The 21,721-nt window shown below is 36.8% G+C and overlaps 1 protein-coding gene across 4 annotated transcripts in view; it reads left to right on the top strand.

Moving 5' to 3' along the window:
* Positions 1 to 21,721, top strand: part of CTNND2 (catenin delta 2) — an 886,119-nt gene that overhangs the window by 451,150 nt on the left and 413,248 nt on the right. For all 4 annotated transcript variants that reach the window (XM_064479567.1, XM_064479565.1, XM_064479566.1 and 1 more), the window contains 2 exons: positions 6,633 to 6,667; positions 7,044 to 7,160. In XM_064479567.1, coding sequence (XP_064335637.1) covers positions 6,633 to 6,667; positions 7,044 to 7,160 — 152 coding nt within the window. The remainder of the gene's footprint in view (positions 1 to 6,632; positions 6,668 to 7,043; positions 7,161 to 21,721) is intronic.

Genomic DNA, 21,721 nt, shown 5'->3' with positions numbered 1-21,721 from the left:
TGATGAGAATATGACATAGAATTGGATTATGAGGATTTAAGAAAACATTTAACTAAACGTGTTTCTAAATGTAAGAATCATGATTTCCCTATTTCAAGTATCAAAGACATTCTTAAAATAATGTTAACATTTTTTCCTCATTTTTCGTAATGTAAAACATTTGAGATAAAATTGAAATTCCCTTTTTACTCCTTCTCAGAGTTATTTCTCATTGTTCTCCCCCAGAGGCCACCACCACTGTGAATTTCAGTGTATCAGTTTAATCCACATACATAATATCTTTCTCTGTGTATGTGAATATATATACGTATATATAAGTTTAAGCCAAAGAATAACCCTTGTGTGTGTATATATATATATAATATGTATATGTATGTGTGTATGTATGTATTTGTATACAATACTGACTAATGGATGTTTTAAAATTTTACTTAATTGGGGTCGTGCAATACACATCTTATGTGCAATTTGCATTTTTCACTCTGTATTTTGCTTTTGAGACCTTCCCATGTTGATGCATTGTGTATCTGGCTAATTTGTTTTAGCCGCCAAATAGTATTTATTCCAAATACATGTCATATATGATATGGAATCATATTATCATATTTTTTCACTCCTCTAATGGTGACCTCTTAAGTTGTTTCTTTGTTTTGCTACTGCCAGCATGTAGGCATGAACAGTCCTGTACAAGTCCCCTGAGCACAGGTGAACGGGTTTCCCTGGGGGCTCTACCCAGAGGCGGAATCACTGCATGATTTATTATTGGCCCAAAAAACCATATCAGGTGTTGACTCATAGCTCACCCAAGTGTTTCACTGGTTTACTCTCCCACGTATGGTGTATGGCAGCTCACATTTCCTCATCTCCTCTCCAACACTTGGTACAGTCAGACTTTCTAATTGTTTTACAACCTGTGAAGTTAGAAAGAGGTATTCTTTCAATTTCTATTTTTTTCAGTTCCTAATAGGGTTGAGTATCTTTTAGTGTGTTCAGTGGCCACAGTTTCTTGATTTCTCTGCTCTGCATAAGCTATACATGTATCTGTTGACCTCTCTTCTATTTGATCTTTGAATCTCTACCTCATTGATCTGTATTAGTTATTTATATGTTCTGGAAGCTAACCCTTCATAAGCTATATGCATTGCAAATATTTTCTCCCTGGATGTGGCTTGTTTTTTCAGCTTTGTTTATGATGTTTATATTTTTGTTTTGTTTTAATCGCATAGGAGTTCAATTGCATTGTGCAGAATGTGACCTCTGGAACCAAATGGCCAGGGTCAAAATCTTGGCTTCATTACTTGCTGACAGAGGGACCTCCAGCAAGCTCCTTAGGAACTTCCTCAATTTCTTATCTATAAAATGGGAAAATATCACCTCTCTCAAAAATTTTGTCATGAAGATTAACTATAAATCAGTTAGAATTATTGCCTGGTATAAAGTGAGAGCTATCTATGCTTTAGCTACTAGGATTTGTGGTTTTGATAATACTTTCCTAACATTAACAATTTATGTACATATTATGTATATGTTTAAAAGCTTGTTACTAATGTTATTAATAATATTCTTTGTTATAAATATATATATATTCACAATAATTGGGTTCTGGAGCTTATACAAAGTTACATTTAAATATATAGACTGATCTAAATTACATCTACATTTTTATTAAATTTAATTCTTTAGAAATTATTTCTATTTTAAGAAGTAACATTTCGATGATGGAAGCAAACTTTATATTCTGAAACTGAACATGCATGGAAGTTATAACAGCTTCAAAAATTGCTTGTTTATTATATTAAATTTAATGATATAATTGGGAGAAAGTGCACCATGAGTAATTCCTAAAAACCTGAAAAAAGAGTGTCTGAGACATGAGCATAATTTGTGTTTATTGAGTGAATAAATAGCTTGCTTTCTTAAAAAGCATCCACCTTAGAGCAATTTTTAAGAGAAGGAATCAAGTACATAAAAAATGCCATTGCATAGAATCCCCTAACAGAGTGAAGTGCGCACTTAAAGGAAATAAAATCCAAAGCCAGTTTCTCTTGGGACTTCTATTTTCCGTGATCAGTCATACTTTTAATGCATTTTAACTGTGCTAAAGGAATCAGGGAACCATTTTAGTGATTAATGCTCTTTGTCTGCCCGAAGGAGGGTGTCTTTGCTTTGAGAAGATAGTTTTATATTCACTGCCAATGGTATTTTTCCCAATTGTAATAAAAACTGTTTCTTCTCGTTTCTGTTGCACCATAAAATTGAGACTCTTTTGAAGGAGATAAACAGAAAGTAAATATTGTGTAATAGTGTGATGTGTAGTCCTACGCATAGCATCACCCATTATTGTAGGTGAGCGGATAAATCTCAAAGGATGAGTAAGAGTGGGGCACCATCTTATTTGTGCTGGGGTGACCCGAGACACTTTCTTCCAGATCCATACTATGGAAATGACAGATGGAGAAGCAAGAAATGCCTTATGAACTCAAATAATGGCATGTTTCTCAGTTAGTCAGTGTAACATTCATTCTACCGAAACAAACAACTCTCCAACTTCAGAGTTTTAACAAAACAGTGGTTTATTTCTCACTAGTGCTGTGCCTTCTCTGGGTTGGCAGAAATCCCCCCTTCGCGTGGCTACTTGGAGACCCACCTCAACACAGGGCTTCGCAAGGAGAGTGGATGAAATCTTGTGCCTGCCCTTCTGTGCTCGGGGCAGGTGGTGGCATCTGTCCCTTCCTCTCAGGGACTTTCACGTAACCTATCTACGTGGAAGGGGGCAGGGACGTGTGGTCCTCAGTGTGCCTGCAAGGAGAGGAGAGCGGGACTCTGATGAGCAGTGGGAGAAGCTCCCAGTGACCTCCTCACTCTTCCTGCTTCAGGTGGGAAGCAACACGTGTGTCTCCCTCCATGACTTTTTTTTATTGAATGAAGGATATTTATTTTAAAATTTTTTAATTTTTTTATTGAAGTGTATTCAGTTACAATGTGTCAATCTCTGATGTACAGCATAATGACCCAGTCCATACATATGCATACCTGTATTCATTTTCATATTCTTTTTAATTGGAGGTTATTACAAGATATTGAATAGTTTCCTGTTCTATACAGAAGAAATTCAGTTTTTATCTATTTTTATACATAGTGGTTAATATTTACAAATCTTGAAGTCCCGAATTTATCCCTTCCCACCCTTTAAATTCTGTAGTGCTTTACAATTTTCAAAAGTTTCACACACGTGGCTTCATATAATTCCATAATAACCCTTTTTTTCCTCCCTACTCCTATCTTTCCCCTCCCTCCTCCCCTCTCCCTACTAGTAACAATAGTTTGTTCTCTATCTATATCTGTGAGTCTGCTTCTTTTTTGTTTTATTCACTAGTTTGTTGTATTTGTTTAGATTCCACATACAAGTGGCATTGTACAGTATTTGTCTTTGTCTGTCTGACCTATTTCACTTAGCATAATGTTCTCCAAGTTCATCCATGTTGCTGCAAATGGCAAAATTTTATTCTTTTTTTAAGCTGAGTAATGTTCTGTTGTGTACATATGCCACAACTTCTCTATCCAGTCATCTGTCCATGGCCATTTACATTGCTTCCACACCTAGGCAGTTGTAAATAATGCTTCTATGAACATCAAGGTGCATGTATCTTTTTGAGTTAGTGTTTTTGGTTTTTTTTTTTCGTATATATACCCAGGAGTGAAATTGCTGGGTCACATGGTAGTTCTATTTTTACTTTTTTGGGAAACCCCCATCCTGTTGTCCACAGTGACTGCACTAATTTACATTCCCACCAGCAGTGTACAAGGGTTTCCTTTTCTCCACATCCTTGCCAACATTTGTGTGTTTTTTGATGATAGCCATTCTGACAGTGTTATGTGGTATCTTGTTGTGGTTTTGATTTGCATTTCCCTGATGATTAGTGATGTTCAGCATCTTGTCTTGTGCCCAGTGGCCATCTGCATTTTCTCTTTGGAAAAATGTCTATTTAGTTCTTCTGCACATTCTTTAATCAGATTTTTAAAATTTATTATTATTGAGTTGTATGAGCTGATTGTATATGTTGGATACTAACCCCTTATCAGTCATATCTTTTCCCATTCAGTAGATTGTCTTTTCATTTTTTTGACTGTTTCCTCTGTTGTGCAAAAGCTTTTAAGTTTAATTAATTCCTATTTGTTTATTTTTGCTGTTGTTTCCTTTGGTTTGGGAGACAGATCCAAAAAAAAAAACTACTACTGCAATTTCTGTCAAAGAGTGTTCCGCCTGCAGAAGGAGTAGGAGTTTTCCACCAGGAGCTTTACAGTGTCCAGTCTTACATTAAGGTCTTTTGTCTATTTTGAGTCTATTTATGTATATGGTGTTGGAGAGTGTTCTAATTTCATCCTTCTACACGGAGCTGTCCAGTTTTCCCATGAGATTCATTTATCGAAGAGATTGTCTTTTCCTCACTGTGTATTCCTGCCTCTTAGGTTAATTGACCACAGTGTGTGGGTTTATTTCTGGGCTCTCTGTTCTCTTCCTTTGATCTGTGTGTCTGTTTTTTGTACCAGTACCATACATACTGTTTTGATTTCTGTAGCCTTGTAGTATAGTCTGAAGTCAGGGAGCATGACTCCTCCAGCTCTGTTCCATGAGTTTTGGAGTTGGACAGACTAGTTTAAATCTCTGCTGAGTTCCTTATGATGCATTTGGTCAAGTTATTTAACATCAATAAGCCAGCTATTTCCCATCTACCAAAGAGATTTGTGACAGTTGTGAATTACTGATGTACCATAAGTACTTCGCAAAGGGCTGAACTGGTAAAAGGAGTGTAAAGCAGAGACAGTAGTCAATCCTGAAGGATAGAACATTGAGAGCATTTTCACTGAATCTGAAAAATACTGTATTGGTTTCCTGGGGCTGCAATTACAGATTACCACAACTGAGTGGCTTAAAAAAACTATTACCTCACAGTTTGGGAGGCCAAAAGTTCAAAATCAAGGTTGGTCGACAGGGCTGTTCCCTAGGAAGGCTAAAAGGGAGGATCTTTTCTTGGCTCCAGGTTCTGATGGCCTCAGGCATTCCTTGGTTTACAGATGCATAACTCCAATCTCTGCCTTCATCTTCACATGGCAGTCCTTCTCCTCTACTGTCTTTTATAAGGACATTTGTCACTGGATTTAGAATGATCTCATCTGAAGATCTTTAACTTAATTACATCTGTAAAAACTCTTTTCCAATAAATAAGCATTCACAATTTCTAGGGATTTGGTGTGGATATATTTCTGGGGGGAAAAGGGCACCATTCAACCACCACAAATATGAAAGCATTTTCTATCCCTATGTTAAATGCCACTTACTAAGTGAACATGCTTTGTACTTTCTAAAATATTAATTATAGGGTTAAATTTCTGTTTTAAGTGTTAAATTTTACTGTTAGATGTTACTAGTATATAATGCTACACCTAACTGGTGCTAGGAAAAGTTGCATTGGACTGAATTTGTAATGTTACCATTTCATGTATCATCAACTGTCTGTAGCTCTCATCATTGTAAAACCATTTCCACTTGGCTAAAATGGATTAGCTGAGGCGCAAGATACCCTAAAAAAAGCCATATGGCTCTTAAGGGACTACTCTCATCTTCCTATATATCAATCATGGCTATTCTGAACACTGATTTATACCAGAATTCCCTCCCCCTACCCCTACAAATGTATTCAGAAGCCATCTCTAAGGTACAGATTAAAGTTCTAAAACCTACTTGCTCTTGTGAGACTGATGAGCTATTCATAGGAGCTGCTTGATCAGAGTAAAAGATTTAGTGAAATCAGTATAGAAAATCATTCTCAAAATGATCCATGTCAGTAATTGGCATCTAGATTTCTCACCAATTATTGGCGTGTAAAAAAGAGTGTGTTGGAAGTATTTGCATATATAATGAAAGTTGTTTATATTTAGAAAATTTAAATTTATTTATGTATTTTAATAACTTATTCAAAATAAATTTCTGTGCCTGCAAAGATAAAATCTGTGCAGTATCTTTGGCATATCATTTATATGAGTAACCCTTTCTGCTTGGGTCATTTTATGAGATGTATCTGTAAAGTGAGAATTTGGGAACTGTATATTCAATTGGTGATAAAGTGTTACAATTTTAAAATTCCTTAATTTAAAGCATAATAAATGAAAGGAAGTGCTTATATGTCTTGAATAAGTTATAGATTTATTTTATCTCTTTATGATGAAGATGGAGAAAGTTATTTCTTTATTGGAATATCTTACAAAATCTACGTGAATCTATTCAGACTTGTATTTTAAAATAACTAAAATTGGATAGAACTGCATGGAAGTAGAAACAATGGTTAAGGACTGAGTATAATAGGCTGGGATTTGTAAAACATGAGCTGTTCTTCTGAAAATTACTAAACAATGTCCACTGATAACACGCTAATATCTGTGAATCAAAAGAGGTGCATATCAAATGGGACTGAAGTTGAGATGGCATCAAAATGGGATCCCTTTTCTCAGTAGAAAATTGAAGGGAGTGCCATGGAGCCACCATCACTGCCCGAATGTGCCTTTGCGTCTCATAGTCTAGGTTCTTCTGTGTCTAACCAGTGTGTTATACCTTTGTATTCTCTTTTTTACAGTTCAACAGAAGAGCAGTTTCACTGGCAATCACAAGGTAAAGTATAGCTTCTTGATGAACATTTATACTTGCTTCTACATATATCTCATGTGAATTTTAAAAAGACACTTATGAAAGTGTGTATGACAACATCATGACATGACAATTAAGTGAAGCTGTTGTAATAGCTCAAGAGTTCATGGCAGTTAAGTTCTTCCAATTCCCTAGTAATTTTTTGTTCTGTATGGATACATAGAATTGGCTGGCCTTGGTGTTTAATAGTGGTTGACCAAGGACTACAATGTGATGTCTAATGAGAACTTCATAAAAGTAATGTCTTTGGTTAGGTTACTCTTGATTATTAAATGATACTTGAGCTTTAATATTGACATTACCAGGTGTTTGCTCATCACTTTAAAATACTGCATTTCAGATGGTCAAAAAGATATCGAAGATGAGCTCACAACAGGTCTTGAACTGGTGGACTCCTGTATTAGATCCCTGCAGGAATCAGGAATACTTGACCCACAAGACTATTCAACAAGCGAAAGTAAGTCAAATGACCGTTAAGCTTGAAGACAATTGAAGTGTAAGTGTATTATGCCATTAATGTTAATTTTATAATATTACTGCAACTAATTATAATATTAATATAACTAATATCATGAGCCATATCTTGTAGGACTTCCAGAGGTGTTTCTACGTGTTTTAGCCATTTCACTCCACTCTCATTTACTCCCTTCTTGCATTACCTGACATTGACTCACATTTGATTATAAACTCTCTCTCTCTCTCTCTCTCTCTCTCTCTCTCTCTCTCTCTCTCTCTCTATATATATATATATATATATATATATATATATATATTACTGAAGTATAGTCAAACTCTCTTAAGTAAGTAATTGGCTTCTGGAGTTCTCACCAATTATTGACATGCTGGTGATTCTCACCAGTTCTCTGATACCCTTTTTGGCACCTAAACTAGCACATTGTGTGAACTCATCATACAGTTGTTTAATCAACAGTGTCTCCTTTAAAATTAACACTCAATGCTTTACTCCTACAGATTATTGTTGGTAGGGATCTTAAACAGTAGAGCAATTATATAACAAAATAGAAAAAATCATGCAGTCTGCACAGTACTATTTAGTACTATGCTATAGTACCATGCAGGAACTCCTTACATTTCTGTATTTAGCTATCTTGCATGGCTGTCTTACTCTCAAGAGGATATTTAAAGATGTCTTTCTTTCTACATAATTATATATTTTTCAACCAGAGTGGTTGAGGCTTAGAAATAAAAGTTCTATGGGTTGAAACAAACCTCACTTTAATAAATCATAAAATTCTCTTGACCTATTTAACTAAAATCCCACAAAAAGCTAAAAATTAAATCACTAAAAAATACATTACCCTGATAATTCCTACATCAGAAATCAGTGGAGCATTTTATTCCTTAATTTAAAAAAATAGAATTTCCTTAAATACCCATGTATTTTTGCTATGTAAAAGGAAGATATAAGAATAAGATAGCATAGTGATCTTAAAACCATTTAATTTACATGTGAGTTCATTTTGTCTGTGATCTTTATGACACCCACTAATCTTAGGATAACACCATCATGAATATCCAGATTTGTTTTAACCCATACGCATCCCCTCAATAAAACTCCTAAAGTGAGCTGCATGATTTGTATTATACTTGTTCTCTGTATTTCATATGTTAAAATGTAAAATTATTACCTCTTCTTTCTCAAAGTCTATAGATACATTTCTTTTGTAGGAGCAGCTGTAGTTAGAACTATGTTTACTTAATACTGAGGCACATGTACTCATTTTTTAGAAAGTAAGAAAAGCAGAGATAAAATAGTGTATCTGGGGGATGATTTTGGCTATCTTATTTTTATATAATAATGGAGAAATATATTTTATTATGATTTTAGCAGAGGGATAACCTTTAATTCATAGGAAGTACAAAAAAAAAAAAGAAGGAAGAAAAGAGTAAATTAAGAAGCAAACAAATTAAAATAGAAGTGATAAGTCAAGTATATCAATCTAGCACTACCTGTAAGTGCACTGAATTTTTTGAAAGAGAATAAAAATTCAAGTTTGTAGTAAATGAAGATAAAATAGTTATGTTTAATATACACACTTATGTTAATGAGCTAAATGTTGAAATTAAAGGAATAGACAAAGTAGTGACAGCAATACAATGAACACAAAGGGTGGAATTGGGAAGAATAATGTGAGATGGAGTGGAATTTAATGCAGGAGCATTAAGCAGGGTCAAAAAGGAATTACATAGTGAAATAACTTACCATTGTGTGGTAAAATATGGTGAACATGTGTGCACCAAACAATGTAACATCTGAATATTAAAAATTATTAAAAATGAAAGAAGTTGATGAAGTACATTGTGGACATTTCTCAGAATCAGGCTAAATACTAGAAGGAAAGGCCACAGAAAGTTGGAATAAATAACAAATTAATGCCTTAAGTAAATTGTAAAAGTTATCTTTTTCGAATAATAATAAACATTTGTTATATATATATATCTGGAAGATTCACAAATACTGATCAGCTACGAGACTGTAAAGATAATTCTAATAATTAAAAAGTATAAAAAGGCCAAATTCTTTGATAATAATGCAGTAAAAATTAAAAGTAAATAATAAAGTGATAAGTAAAAATGTAATCACATTAAAATCAAGAAACACTTTTGGAGCTACTGAATCAAATGGAAGTAAAAAAGAAAATTATGTACTGTTTACAAAACAAATAAAACAGCTATATTTTATATGAAAACATAGGGCATGGTAAAAAAAAACTACACTGAGAGGAAATCATAATCTTATTATTAAAGATAAAAGACAAAATAAAAGGATATTATACTCATTATTGGAACACCTTAAAAGCAGCTAAAAAAACAGGAAGCAGCCAAGAAAATGGAAATAATAAAAGCAATGCAGAAATAAAGTAACATGAAACGAAAGAGTAGAAGAAAGAAATGAATACTAGAAGAGATAAATAAAATAACAGAAAGAATAAACACATGAACTTTTTAACATCTTTAAATCAACTAATAATCCAGAACTTTCTAAATTGAGACATTCTACACACAGGAGATACAGAAATAACTTTTAGTGATCACTTTTGTATTTCTGCAAATGTTTTCAAAGATTACCTACAAAAGATGTATCTTTATTACAGGAAAATAAAATACTCCAGTTAAAGTTTTTTTGAGATATATTTGCTAATTGCTGAATTTTTGGTTTTCAGAAGGATTCGTTAATGTTGTCATGTATTGAATTACTTTTTTGAAGACTCCTAGAGTTTTAGTTAACTGTTCTTTTGGAAGAAAAGTTTCCTTGTTTGAAGACAGGAAAGGAACTAAAGCAAAAAACAACAAAACAAAAAACCAAAAAAACCAAACAAGAACCACAGGTGACGAAAGTGCCACTGGAAAGTTTTGTGCCAAAGGATCTGAACCACAGTGAAATATGGAATATTGTTGTTCTTAAGAAACGTTTATTTGTTTTTAGTATTTTCAGAGTCAGTTTTAGACTGAACCAATTGAGTAAAATTTAGGGAATTAATATTAAAATATTGACGAGATAACTATCATTTGGGGGATCAATTATTGCTAATTTTAAGTACTTAGAATATCGTAACATAAAAGTCTCAATTGCTGTTTGTATTTTCGTAACAAGGTCCAGATGGGAAACATATTCTACTCAAAAAGAGTTTAAGTGAAAAGAATTTAATTAAGGGACTATTTACAAAGGAGTGAGCAAGATTAAGGGAGCAGTCAATGCCTGCAGAGGTACTCAGGGAGCAGCAACAGATGGAAACCCTTGCCACCCTTAGTCCCAGAGGAAACATCGGTGAACTGGTGCCAGCAGAGTCAAGAGGCATGGCTGGTGGGAGCAGAGGAATAAATAGCCCAGCCTCTCTCTCCTCCTGCCTTCCGATGTCCTTGTCGTGCCTCCCACTGGCCAAGTCCAGTCATAAAACCAAATGCCAGGGGACCCTTGGGATACAGCCTCTGAGACAGAGAATGAATGGGGTAGCAAAGAAAATGATCCGCACAACATTCTGCGAAATACTAGAACAATACGCCTTGTTTATAGTCATGATATATGAACGTAACACATCGGTATCCAGGGGCTCTTTGACACCTTTCATGTAATTAGCACACACCCATCAGATTCTGCTCGCCCCTTGTTTTCGTGATTGTTCAATCAGTGGACTCATTAGCTAGAGCAGACGCGAAATGGCTAAGGCTAAGCTGGGCCTGGCAGGCTGCCCTTGAGAGCCAGCGTCTTAGTCCTGACTCAGAAGAGACTAAAACAACACTAAACACAGTCTAAAATCAGCTTGAAAAATTACGGCAGTGGCGACCAATCTCAACCCCTAAGCACATCGGACTTCATTTGTTGTGTTTCCAAGCTTTTGTTATTTTCTTTTCCAAGGTCTGATTAAAATAAAATTTGGATCTTAGTAAATAAACCCTTACTCTTGACCCTAAGGCGAGCAATAACTGCTCCAGTGTACTGACTGACTCTAGCCTCACACAGTGACCAGTTTTCCAACACTTTGCATTGTTTAAGACGTGCCGTCCTAAACAGTGTGTAAACCGTCACCCCGCCACTATTGTGTGGCTGCCGGCTGTGTCATTTCAATTCTAACAAGTATGTGTCACGGAGTCACTAGGGGAATTGCTGTTGCTTTACTGGGGAAAAAAAAAATTGTTGACTGAAGCTCAGGGTCATTAGCTTCTCACATAACGTACAGCTCGACCCAAACCGCCATAGACCGAGTAGCTTATTTAATCCTCGCATCCTTGGAGACACAAACTCATTACGTCTTAGCCAAAACTTGATAAAAATATTTGTCAGTCAAAATCAGAAAGACAATAGACAGCTTGGGGGAAAACGGTTCATGTGTTTATAAAGATCGTTAATTTGCTTAAATATTATATTTTGAAATAGCAATTATTTCCTTTTGTTGCACATTGAGAAACTGAAATTCCACCATATTTTAGAAAATCCCAATGTTCCATAGGGAGAAAATTTTAGGAGCTTAATATATTCTGCTTATTATGGCAAAGGAAGGTTATCTTATTGAGTTCTCAAATCAGAACATATTCAAAAAATCAAGAGTCAATCATATAAGTTACTATAAAATCCGAATAGAATGATCATGTGCAGTTTGACAGAAATGAATTACTTGCTCTTGATTTACAGTCTGTCATTTTCATCTAATTACTGTGAATATACTTAATTCTATATGGCAAGAGAATTGTTGAGAGATCAGGTTATTAAAATGCTATAAAATATAATCCCATATATTCTTATGTAATCGTAGTAAAGGTAAGAGACATCGTTGTCAAGTGAATATTTTCATAACTCCTGGCAAGCATGGCAACAGCGGATTCTAAAGTGGTTTAAGAGTATAAGATTTTTCATAGTAATTAGAATAATCAAAGTGAGAAATATATTAATACTGTGGCTCACAGTATTGATGTGATGCTCAGGGAAAGAGGACTGGTTTGTTTTAGTCTCTATTATGGTGGAAACCAGGTCTTCAGTCAGACCTGACAGGATGGAGAGCCTCTGGATGTGGGTTCAAGGTCACCCATCCTGCCCTTGAAGCCCTAAGACCTGGATCCAAGTCCTGCTGTTCCTCTCACTCCACCAGGGGTTGGGGACTGTCACCTGGACTCTGGAGACCCCAAGTCCTTTCCTGGACATGAATTTATTCACATTAGTTGGTGACATCCTTGAATTGTTCATTCCTTGTGAAATTACTTCATCATACACTCTCTGGGCCAAGTTTTTGAAACATAAACAAGACAGTCTCTTCTCTAGAAGTTTGTCATGGTTCCAGACGTGATGTTGTCTGATTCTGCGTACATCCTTTTGTTTCTTTTCCAGATTCACTCACACTTAACTTCCCCAGCTCCCTGTGGTGTTACAGAGCCAAAAGGAAGTTAGCCATGAAAGGTGTGGGCGGAAGTTGAGGGTAAACACCCAGGTAGCACGCAGGGTGAAGTCATCTCCTCCAGGAAGCTGTCCTTATCTTTCCCTCCAGACTGTATTGCTACCTGGTAGTTTTCAGCTAACGTTCAGTTTCCTTTTCTTAGATTTCCTTTTATCACATAGACATTTAAGAAGCATGTTATACCTTCTCCAAAGAGGTCACTGGCTCAGCGGCAGACCTAGGAATTAAAGGGACAAGCAAAGACATAAAATACCAAGTGCTCCTTATCCGTTCCCTAAGTAAGAGAAAGCAGTGCAAATTTCTCAGTAAAAGCATCATTCTCATCTGTGTTATCAGGGTCTCCTGGAATCCAGCACAAAGTTTAAAGCCTGGCTGAAATTTTTAATGAAAGTATAATTGGGTTTTGAAACTGTCAGGGCACCATAGGTACCCAGCACACAAACACGAGTGTCAGATGAAAGCTGCTGGAAGTGAGCAAAAGTAAAGAGGCAGAAAGCGCCCATGACAAAGTCAGAATAAGCAGACTTTTGCCCGGGGCACAGTGGAAGGAGGGGTCTCCTGGTGGTACCTTATGGAGATGTCTTACGGGATTCCCCCAGACGTTAAAACATAAAAACTGCCACTGATCAAACAATAAGTCACTTCAGCAGCAACTGATGAAGTCAGATCTTAATATACTGAGTTTTTACTATGTCACCACAGGCGCAGGTAGCTGATACATTCTTTCTTTATATGTCTGTGTTAAGCACTTACTAGCAGCCGCACAGAGGGTCTTTGTCCTTGTGGCATTCACATTCCAGGCAGGAAAGGCTGAAATCAAGCACTCTATGAAGAGCGTAAGTTCAGGTAGGTGATTGCTACCAGCAGTGACAAAGCTGGTGGGGCACAGAGGAGGGCAGCGTCTCCCAGAGTGCACCGTGTACTTGGGATTCCTGGGGGTCCTTGAGACCCTTTCAGGGGGCCTGCAAAGGCACCCGTTTTCATAGTCCTCCCACCACGCTATTTGCCCTTCCATGCACGCTCTCACGCAGGGAGGGTCGGAGTTTGAGAATGGGAGTCTCGCGGGATGAGAGTTCAGTGGCCCTTCCCAGAGGTTGGATCCTCGCTCTGACGGCTCACGGAAAATGTGCAACGCATCCTTCGCTTGTAAACACTTCCCAGTGTTAATATCAAAAATAGTATTCTCTACCACTTAGTAAATAAAAGCTCTTTGGGATCCTCAGTAATTTTTAAGCATGAAAGGGTTATGAGACTGGCAAGTTTGAGAGCCACTCTGGTTTTGAGAGAATGATCAGAGGACCAGAAGGCATCCTTTGCAAGAAGATGCTCGATCAGGTCCCTGAATGAATACAGGAGCAAACCATGCAGATATCTAGGGAAAGTCTATGATTCATGGCAAATTAAAGACTGGTTCTTTAAGCTAGTGTAATGCCAATTATGGAACATTGTAATGTTCTCAGGATTTAGCTTTTAAATCTTGTTTTTTTCTAAACTGATTTGTATTAGTTTTCTATTTCTTTTCACAATTATTGACAATGAGAGATACGAATCTGTTATCTTTAGACTGTTAATTTATAAGGAGATATATGTAATGCTTTTCTTCATTTTGTGCCACATTAATTTTTTTTTTTTTGAACAGTAAATAGGAGACAAAACTTTACAAGGAAATAGTTGGGGGCTAGAGTGAGTTATAAAAATACCATTCTATGATGATAACATCATGCAGAATCTCATGCACAATCAAATTCTTGAGCTGTGCATTTTAAACTGAAGTTACGTATATGAAATTTATTTTTTGTGATAAACGTCATTTTGCTCATTTCCCTCCACTGTATACAGATGTAAAGAAACTGAGTTATTGTGTAGTGTGAAAAGCTTTACCAGCCTTCTCTTTATTCATATACGATTCATATACGATAGTCAAACATCAAAAGGCATACTAACTAATGATATTGGTTGAATCTAAATCAGTTTAAAAACCAAATGAGTACTTTTCCTTCCTTGGGACCATGAAAGTTTTAATTTTCATGTAAAACCGTTATACGTCGCAAGCAGTTGACCAGGTGAAATCGATATTCTGGGCAGAGAGACTTAGAAATGAAGCTTAGAAATATATCTGCCCAGAGAACAGCCACATGGACCCTAAGCTTCCTTGCATAACGACCGCCCCCCCAAGCTTTTTCTCTCAGTTAATTTTAGGAACAGTAGATGGGCTGATTTACTATTTTCAGGGAAATGCCTCAGTGAAACTCTGACATCTGAGCTTTTCAAGTTACTAGCAAAGATCAGGAGAACACAACCAGTTTATCTCTACGAGCTACCTCTTATTCCAAGCAAGTTTGTAAACTGGCAAGTGTATCCAGAGCCCGTAAAGAAGAACTGCTACTTTCAATGAAATGGATTGATAATGCAGTTTAAGCCAGAGTCAGTGTTTTTACTCTGTACAGTTAACTTGTGGTTAGATATGACTGCAGTGCTTTGAGCTGAATTTAAATCAATTTAATAATATTACAAATAATTGATATTTTTATCATTGATTTTGTAATTGATAATAGCCCTTTTATATGCATATAATTTCCACTATTTTTCCCCTTTATTCTTACACAATATTTTCTGTTAAACAGTTTCCCCTTTCTCTTTATTTGATGTTGCTCTAAGAATTAACTCTCATTTAAAATAAAATAATACTTAACCTTCAAATTATTCTTAACCTTCTGCAAAGATTGGATAACAAGAGGGTGGGAATGAATGCAAATTTTCTGACAGTTAAAGATATGTGTGAATCTAGTTGGCTTTATTTTTCATGATCTACGTAAAGGTAAGATTTTATATCATTTAGGAAGAATTAGTTTAACCTAAGAATAAGTAAAGAATGTTTATAAACTTTCTGGCAAAAGGATATCTAAACAAAGCTGCCACGGTCAAGTGTTCAGCCCTGAACTTGTCTGTCACAGTTTGTGTGTTTATTATTCCTGATTGTCCTGAATTAAAAGCCTAACAAAACATTCATTGAGCACCTGTTTGAGACAGTGGCTCGATCTCACAGCTGTTTATTTTAGTGCATTCTTGTTAATAACTCTTTCCTTCGATGGTAAAATAATCCTTTGGAATTAAATTGATATCTTTATTACCCCTTAGAGACCTTGTCTTGCTCTTGTGGCTTCAGCTTCTACCATTCATGACCTGAATAGCTACATCTCTGTCCTAAAATCACATTTATATATAACCAAACTTTGATCTTGGAAATTATTTAAGATCTAGAAAGATAGTCAGGTCTGTTAGAGCCAGTGTTAAAATCAAGCCCAGATTCTTTTTCTAACTCCCGTCAATTTTCACCATCTCCATCAATGCTATAATTTAAAAATTAAGACTGTCCTTCCCCAAAACATCGACTTCCCAACACACATCTCCTGCCAATCCTTCCCTGAGGAACGACACACGAGGGGAGTTTCTTCTTTTTCACACTCATTTGTTGAATATTAGTTGTGTTCTGGGACAGGTGATCAACTGAAGTAGACCAGAATTAGCAACTGCCAATAAATCACCTTAAAACTTGGAGAAACAGAAGGTGTGTGCTTGGTTGTTAGAGTGCCGTACTGTCTGCTCAGTTTTCTTAGATGGACTTACTCTGCGCTGCAGAAAACCCCCAAGCACCGAGTCAGCGATGTCCTTCCAGTGATCAGCTCAAGAGCGTCCAGTCACATTGGCTCTCCTTCCCTTTCTGTCTGCATAGTCCCCAAGTACCAGGGAGCTTTTGCAAAAAAAAGTTCTCTTAAATACACACTCTTTTCTTCTTCCCTAATGTGGGCACTACTTTAGTTTGGGTTGCTCCGTTATTAAGATTTCCTTTCTCTGCACTCCAGGAAATTCCTGGTCTCTCGTGTCCCCAAGTAGTTAAACACAGAGTCCTGCTACCTTCACATAAAGGTTCAGACTCTGCTTTTATCCTGTTACTCTCCTCCCAGAAAACCCGTTGCTGTGTAATACTGTACACATTTCTCTGCTGAAATTGCTCTGAGTCTGGTCTTCCAGTGTGTTAAGGTAGCATAATGGGGGTAGGATTAATTTTCCAGGGCAATCAGGCATCAGGGCAGGCTGCATGGAGGAGGTGACATTTCAACCACACTTTAAGTTTGCGAATGAGCTTTGAGGTTGCCAGAGAAAGGAATTTCAGGCTAAGAAAGAACTTTCTCTTTCTCATTTCTTGGCTCTGACACTAGGTTTGGTTTAGTTTGGTTTGGTTTGGTTTTTAATTTCAAGCCATTTTAATGATCTAAGCCTCATATGTCTCCTTTGAAAAATGAAAGAAAGCAGGAAGCGACACGTGTGACAGTGCTGTGACAGGGTTTTCAGGACACATTCCAATCAGGGTTTTATTCTCAGACCATGTGGCTAAGTAATTAGATAATTAGATAATAATACTAATAGCTGACATTTGTATAATAGTTTATATTTCTCCAAGCACTTTCACATCCATTATCTCATTAGGTGCTCAAATTCGCAGAGATTAAAATCCATAGAGAATGTATAACGAAGCGTGGGAAGAGCTCTGCTCCAAAGCCGGACTATCTTGGTGGCACCAGGCTCATCAGGACCTCTGTGTGGTCTCAGTCAGCGGGACCCTTCATTTCGTCAACACAAATGGAGATGATGGCATCTTCCCTGGATCTTGTTAAGACTCGATGGGTTAGCAGATAGAAACTGCTCAGAGCAGTCCCTGGAACTTCGTAAGTGTTCCATGGAGGCTGGCTGGCAGTGCTGTCCCCTCCAGCAGGACCACCTATGCCTCCATATATGTGAGGACGGGCCAGTGTCCGCCAGGTCAGCTGGTTCCAGCCCTGGATTTTTTTCCGGCACATGCCCACTCCATTGGCATGACTGTAACTTAAATAATAACGCGAGAGTACCCCTTTGTAGACCTCTGGCCTTTTCTTTGCAGTTGCAAACTGTGTAGTTTAATTAAGGGTTTACTGTTTCCTGGGACCAATATTTAGCTAAAGCAGACAAAAATTAGCAATTTCAGATGAAGTCTTTATTTTGTTTTAATGTTTTAACTTTATTTATTCATTTATTTATTATTGAAGTTTAATGGTTTGCAGTATTGTGTTAATTTCTGGTGTGCAGCATAGTGATTCAGTTACACACACATATATATTCTTTTTCATATTCTTTTTTCATTTTTCGGTTATTACAAGCTATTGAATATAGTTCCCTGTGCTATATATTAGGACTCTGTTGTTTATCTATTGTATATATAGTATTGTGTGTCTGTTAATCGCAAATTTCTAATTTATCCCACCTCCCACTTTCCCCTTTGGTAACCATAAGTGTATTTTCTATGTCTGTGAGTCCACTTCTGTTTTGTAAATAAGTTGATTTGCATCATTTTTTTAGTTTCCACATATAAGTGATCTCATATATTTGTCTTTCTCTGTCTGACTTACTTTAATTAGTGTGATCATCTCTAGGACCCAGATGAAGTCATTTTAAATCTGTGCAAAGACAATGAATGCACGTGATCATGAAAATTCTCAAATATCTAGTTAATTTAAGAAGAAACTGACTCTATAGATTTTAGTGTTTATGTTAATACAACCTATAAGTGAATCTGAATTTTTATGCAAGAAATGAGCATTTCAACCTTCCCACCTGCTGAGGCTGACTTCCGTCCCATTCCTGGTGGACAGCAGGCTTCCCCCAGCCAAACCTGGACCCTCTAAGGAGGGGATCGCTGGGGAATCAGTACCACAATCTGAGGCAGGAAGATTTCTCCTGCAAATAAGTTGATTTCTATTTCCAAAAGAATTTTTTAACCTTAAAATGTTGATGTGTGTAATGTGATTTAAATGGTGCTTTTATGTTAAGCAACCACAACTCCTGGAGTTGGAGAACAGAAGACGAGAAGGGTGTCTCACCTTCATTTTACTAAGTGTACGACTCTGCCTGACTTCTTAACCTCTCCACACTCCTGCTTGCACTTCTCAGAATAATGACAAAGAGGCAAAGGCATCTTTTTCCCACAGGTTGCTATGTGGTCTCTAGTCAGTTCATACAATTGAAGACACACTGAGATGTTGGCATTACACTCAGGATGCTCCGCTTTCCTAGGATCAGTGGCAGGTTCCGTGTCCCTCAGCTCCCTTGGAATTTCTCCCCTCTGTCTAGTTGAATCTAGTGTGTCTTGATCAGATCAAGGATACATACTGTCTTGCATTTATTTTTTAATTGAAGTGTAGTCGATTTACAATGTTGTGTCAATTTCTGGTATACTGCATAGTGATTCGAGTCTACATATATATACATATATATTCCTTTTCGTGTTCTTTTTCATTCTAGGCTATTACAAAGTATTGAATATAGTTCCCTGTGCTATATATTAGGACCTTATTGTTTATCTATTTTATATATAGTAGTTAGTATCTGCAAGTCCCAAATTTCTAATTTATCCCTCCCCACTCCCTTTTCCCCCTGGTAATCATAAGTTTGTTTTCTATGTCTGTGAGCCTGTTTCTGTTTTGTAAATAAGTTCATTTGTATCTTCTTTTTTCTGAGATTCTACATATGAGTGATATCATATGGTATTTTTCTTTCTCTTTCTGGCTTATTTCACTTAGAATGACAGTCTCCAGATCCATCCATGTTGCTGCAAATAGCATTATTTTATTCTTTTTTATGGCTGAGTAGTATTCCATTGTATAAATATACCACAGCTTCTTTATTGTTTTATCAGTTTATCAGAAATGGTTTCACCTCCTCGTCCTAGCCCCCAGGGCTGAGATTTGGAACAGACCCCTAGCCTGAGCTTTGAAGATTGTCCATGATGGAAAGGATCCAGAATGATCAGAGATGTCACTGTGACCCCTTTGATCAATGTCTTGGAAGCAAACATACCAGAGGGTGGCTTCTGCTTTTGGGGAACTGCTAGGACATTGTCATCTGCTGTCGCTTATAGTTCCAGTTTCTTCTGGAGCAATGCAACATTCGATTCCCCTAGGTGGAAATTTAAAGCCCAGTCTCTTCCTCTCCCCCCAGCACCCCAAGAAATCCTCTTCTGTTGTCCCCATCCCCCAGTGGAAACCCTTCATTTCCTCAGGGATGCAGCCCAATCTGACCTCTTGCTCAAGCAAGATTTGATGGAAAGTCAAAAGTTCTTGAGAGAGAAAAATCATAATTTAAAGCCCAAAACTATAAACGCTTTTGAAATCTCTGGAAAATTTGTGTTTTCTTCCTCAGTGCACAGTAATGGTAATAAAGCTACTCAGGGGTTAATTATACGTAAATTTTACTTTTATTAGAAAGTAATTAAGAATTGTCCTATCATTTTAACCTTTTCCATATTCTAATATATCTGTGTTCTCTAAAACTGGAGGGAATAAAAGCCATTCATTTGAAACCTACTGAGCAATGGAAAAATCATTCTAAAATGCATGTGGTGTTTTGGCTATTGTCCCGACTGCTTTGTCCTTGCCAGGTGACATGACAGGGCTGTGAGATTATGATATATTGCTCATTGTTGCAATTACCTTTGTCAGGGCATATCTAGGTTTCATGCTTCAGATGTGTGAACAAAGTAACGAGACAGAGAATCTTGGTTTGTTTTCCTTGAGTATTGATCAAATACACAACTGATTCGATAAAAGATGAGCAGATTTGATTATTTCATATGGATATTTCAGGAGTACATAAATCATACATTTAATTGAAATTGCTATGAAAAGGGACCTTAAATTGTCATGGTTAGATCCTGCATGGAGAGCATTTGGAGGTTTCTGGAGCTAATTTTTATGAGTCTATTCAGAATTGACAAGTTTGTTTGACTTCCTAACTACATATGCAAGTAAGTTCATCAGAGCAAAGTGACAGTCCCTTAAAAAAGTCAAATAACCGGGACCCACAACTCTTTTGTTTTATGGATTTTTAAATTATTTACATGAAATTAAAGATTCTTTTTTTTTTATTGACATTTCCAAAATTCTGTGCTGTATTTTGTCTGTTTCAACTTTCATTGCCCTGGAAATACGTTATTGTGTAGAAAGGAATATATATGCACAGTGCAAGTCATTATGTCAGAGTAGACTGTCCTGAAAGAAATAACCAAAGGAAGTCTCTGTGGAAAGCAGCCCATTGTTAGGTAGAATGGTGACCACTAATCTTAAAGGGCCTCTGTTCTTCCACCATAACTCACTCTCCTCCATGGAGCAGTGACCTTCAGGAGGGTAGGGACCTGGGGGAAAGCCTTGGCTACAGGTCATCACTGTCCTCGCAGGACCCACCTCTTCCTCCTGTTTTTTGGAATTAGTTCCCATCTGCCTCTGCACCGTCACCAGTCCCTCTGCCCTCCCAGAGGCTCCCCCATATCTCGGAGACCACTCCTTGAATCTGTTTCTGTGCCTGACAGTTTCGACAGCCACCGTGGGGGCAATATGTTCCTGGCATCCAGAATGAAACTCGGAATGCACTCCCCATAGATGCATTGTACTTCTGGTGACTAGCCCTGTAATACCATCGGTATGGATCAAATGATTCTTCTTGCAAGCTATTGCAAACTTCACCATCTGGTATACACGGCTTTCTTGGGACTCTTATTTTCTAAATTACAAGGAAAAAGGATTACAATCGTACTTTTGTTATGCCCTTCACGATGAAATTGGGACTGGATGGACATGGTTTTATTTTCTTGCTTGACTTTTTTCTCAGAAACTGTATACATTCCAAAATGCCAAGTCTTACCTGTATTAGCTAATCAGCCTAGTATTCAGTGTCCAGTGATGAAGAAGTATTGTTGCATCGTTTAGAAGTTCCATCAGGGAATCAGAGGGGAGGGGATGGTCTTAAATGCAAATATTATGTGAACCGATACTTTTTAAGAGAAGACATTATGTTCATACAAAAGAAGACCCCTGTCATAGCAAATCTGTGGTCTTATTTGAAATAAAAAGTCATGTTCTAGTCTTAAAAACAAAGAAGTAAGGAACTTGAAATTTGCTTACGGTTATTAGAAATGATACTATTGCCTTAAACAGCCAAAGAGGGAGATGAAGGATGACACAATGATTATACCGTAATCCATGTGTGTCAAATTCTCGTCCATCAAAAAAGAAATCACTTT

Source organism: Camelus dromedarius, chromosome 3 (genome assembly GCF_036321535.1).
Source record: "Camelus dromedarius isolate mCamDro1 chromosome 3, mCamDro1.pat, whole genome shotgun sequence".
NCBI classification, from domain to species: domain Eukaryota; kingdom Metazoa; phylum Chordata; class Mammalia; order Artiodactyla; family Camelidae; genus Camelus; species Camelus dromedarius.
The sequence above is the reverse complement of the archived record's forward strand: the minus strand, read 5'-3'. Positions and strand labels throughout refer to the sequence as shown.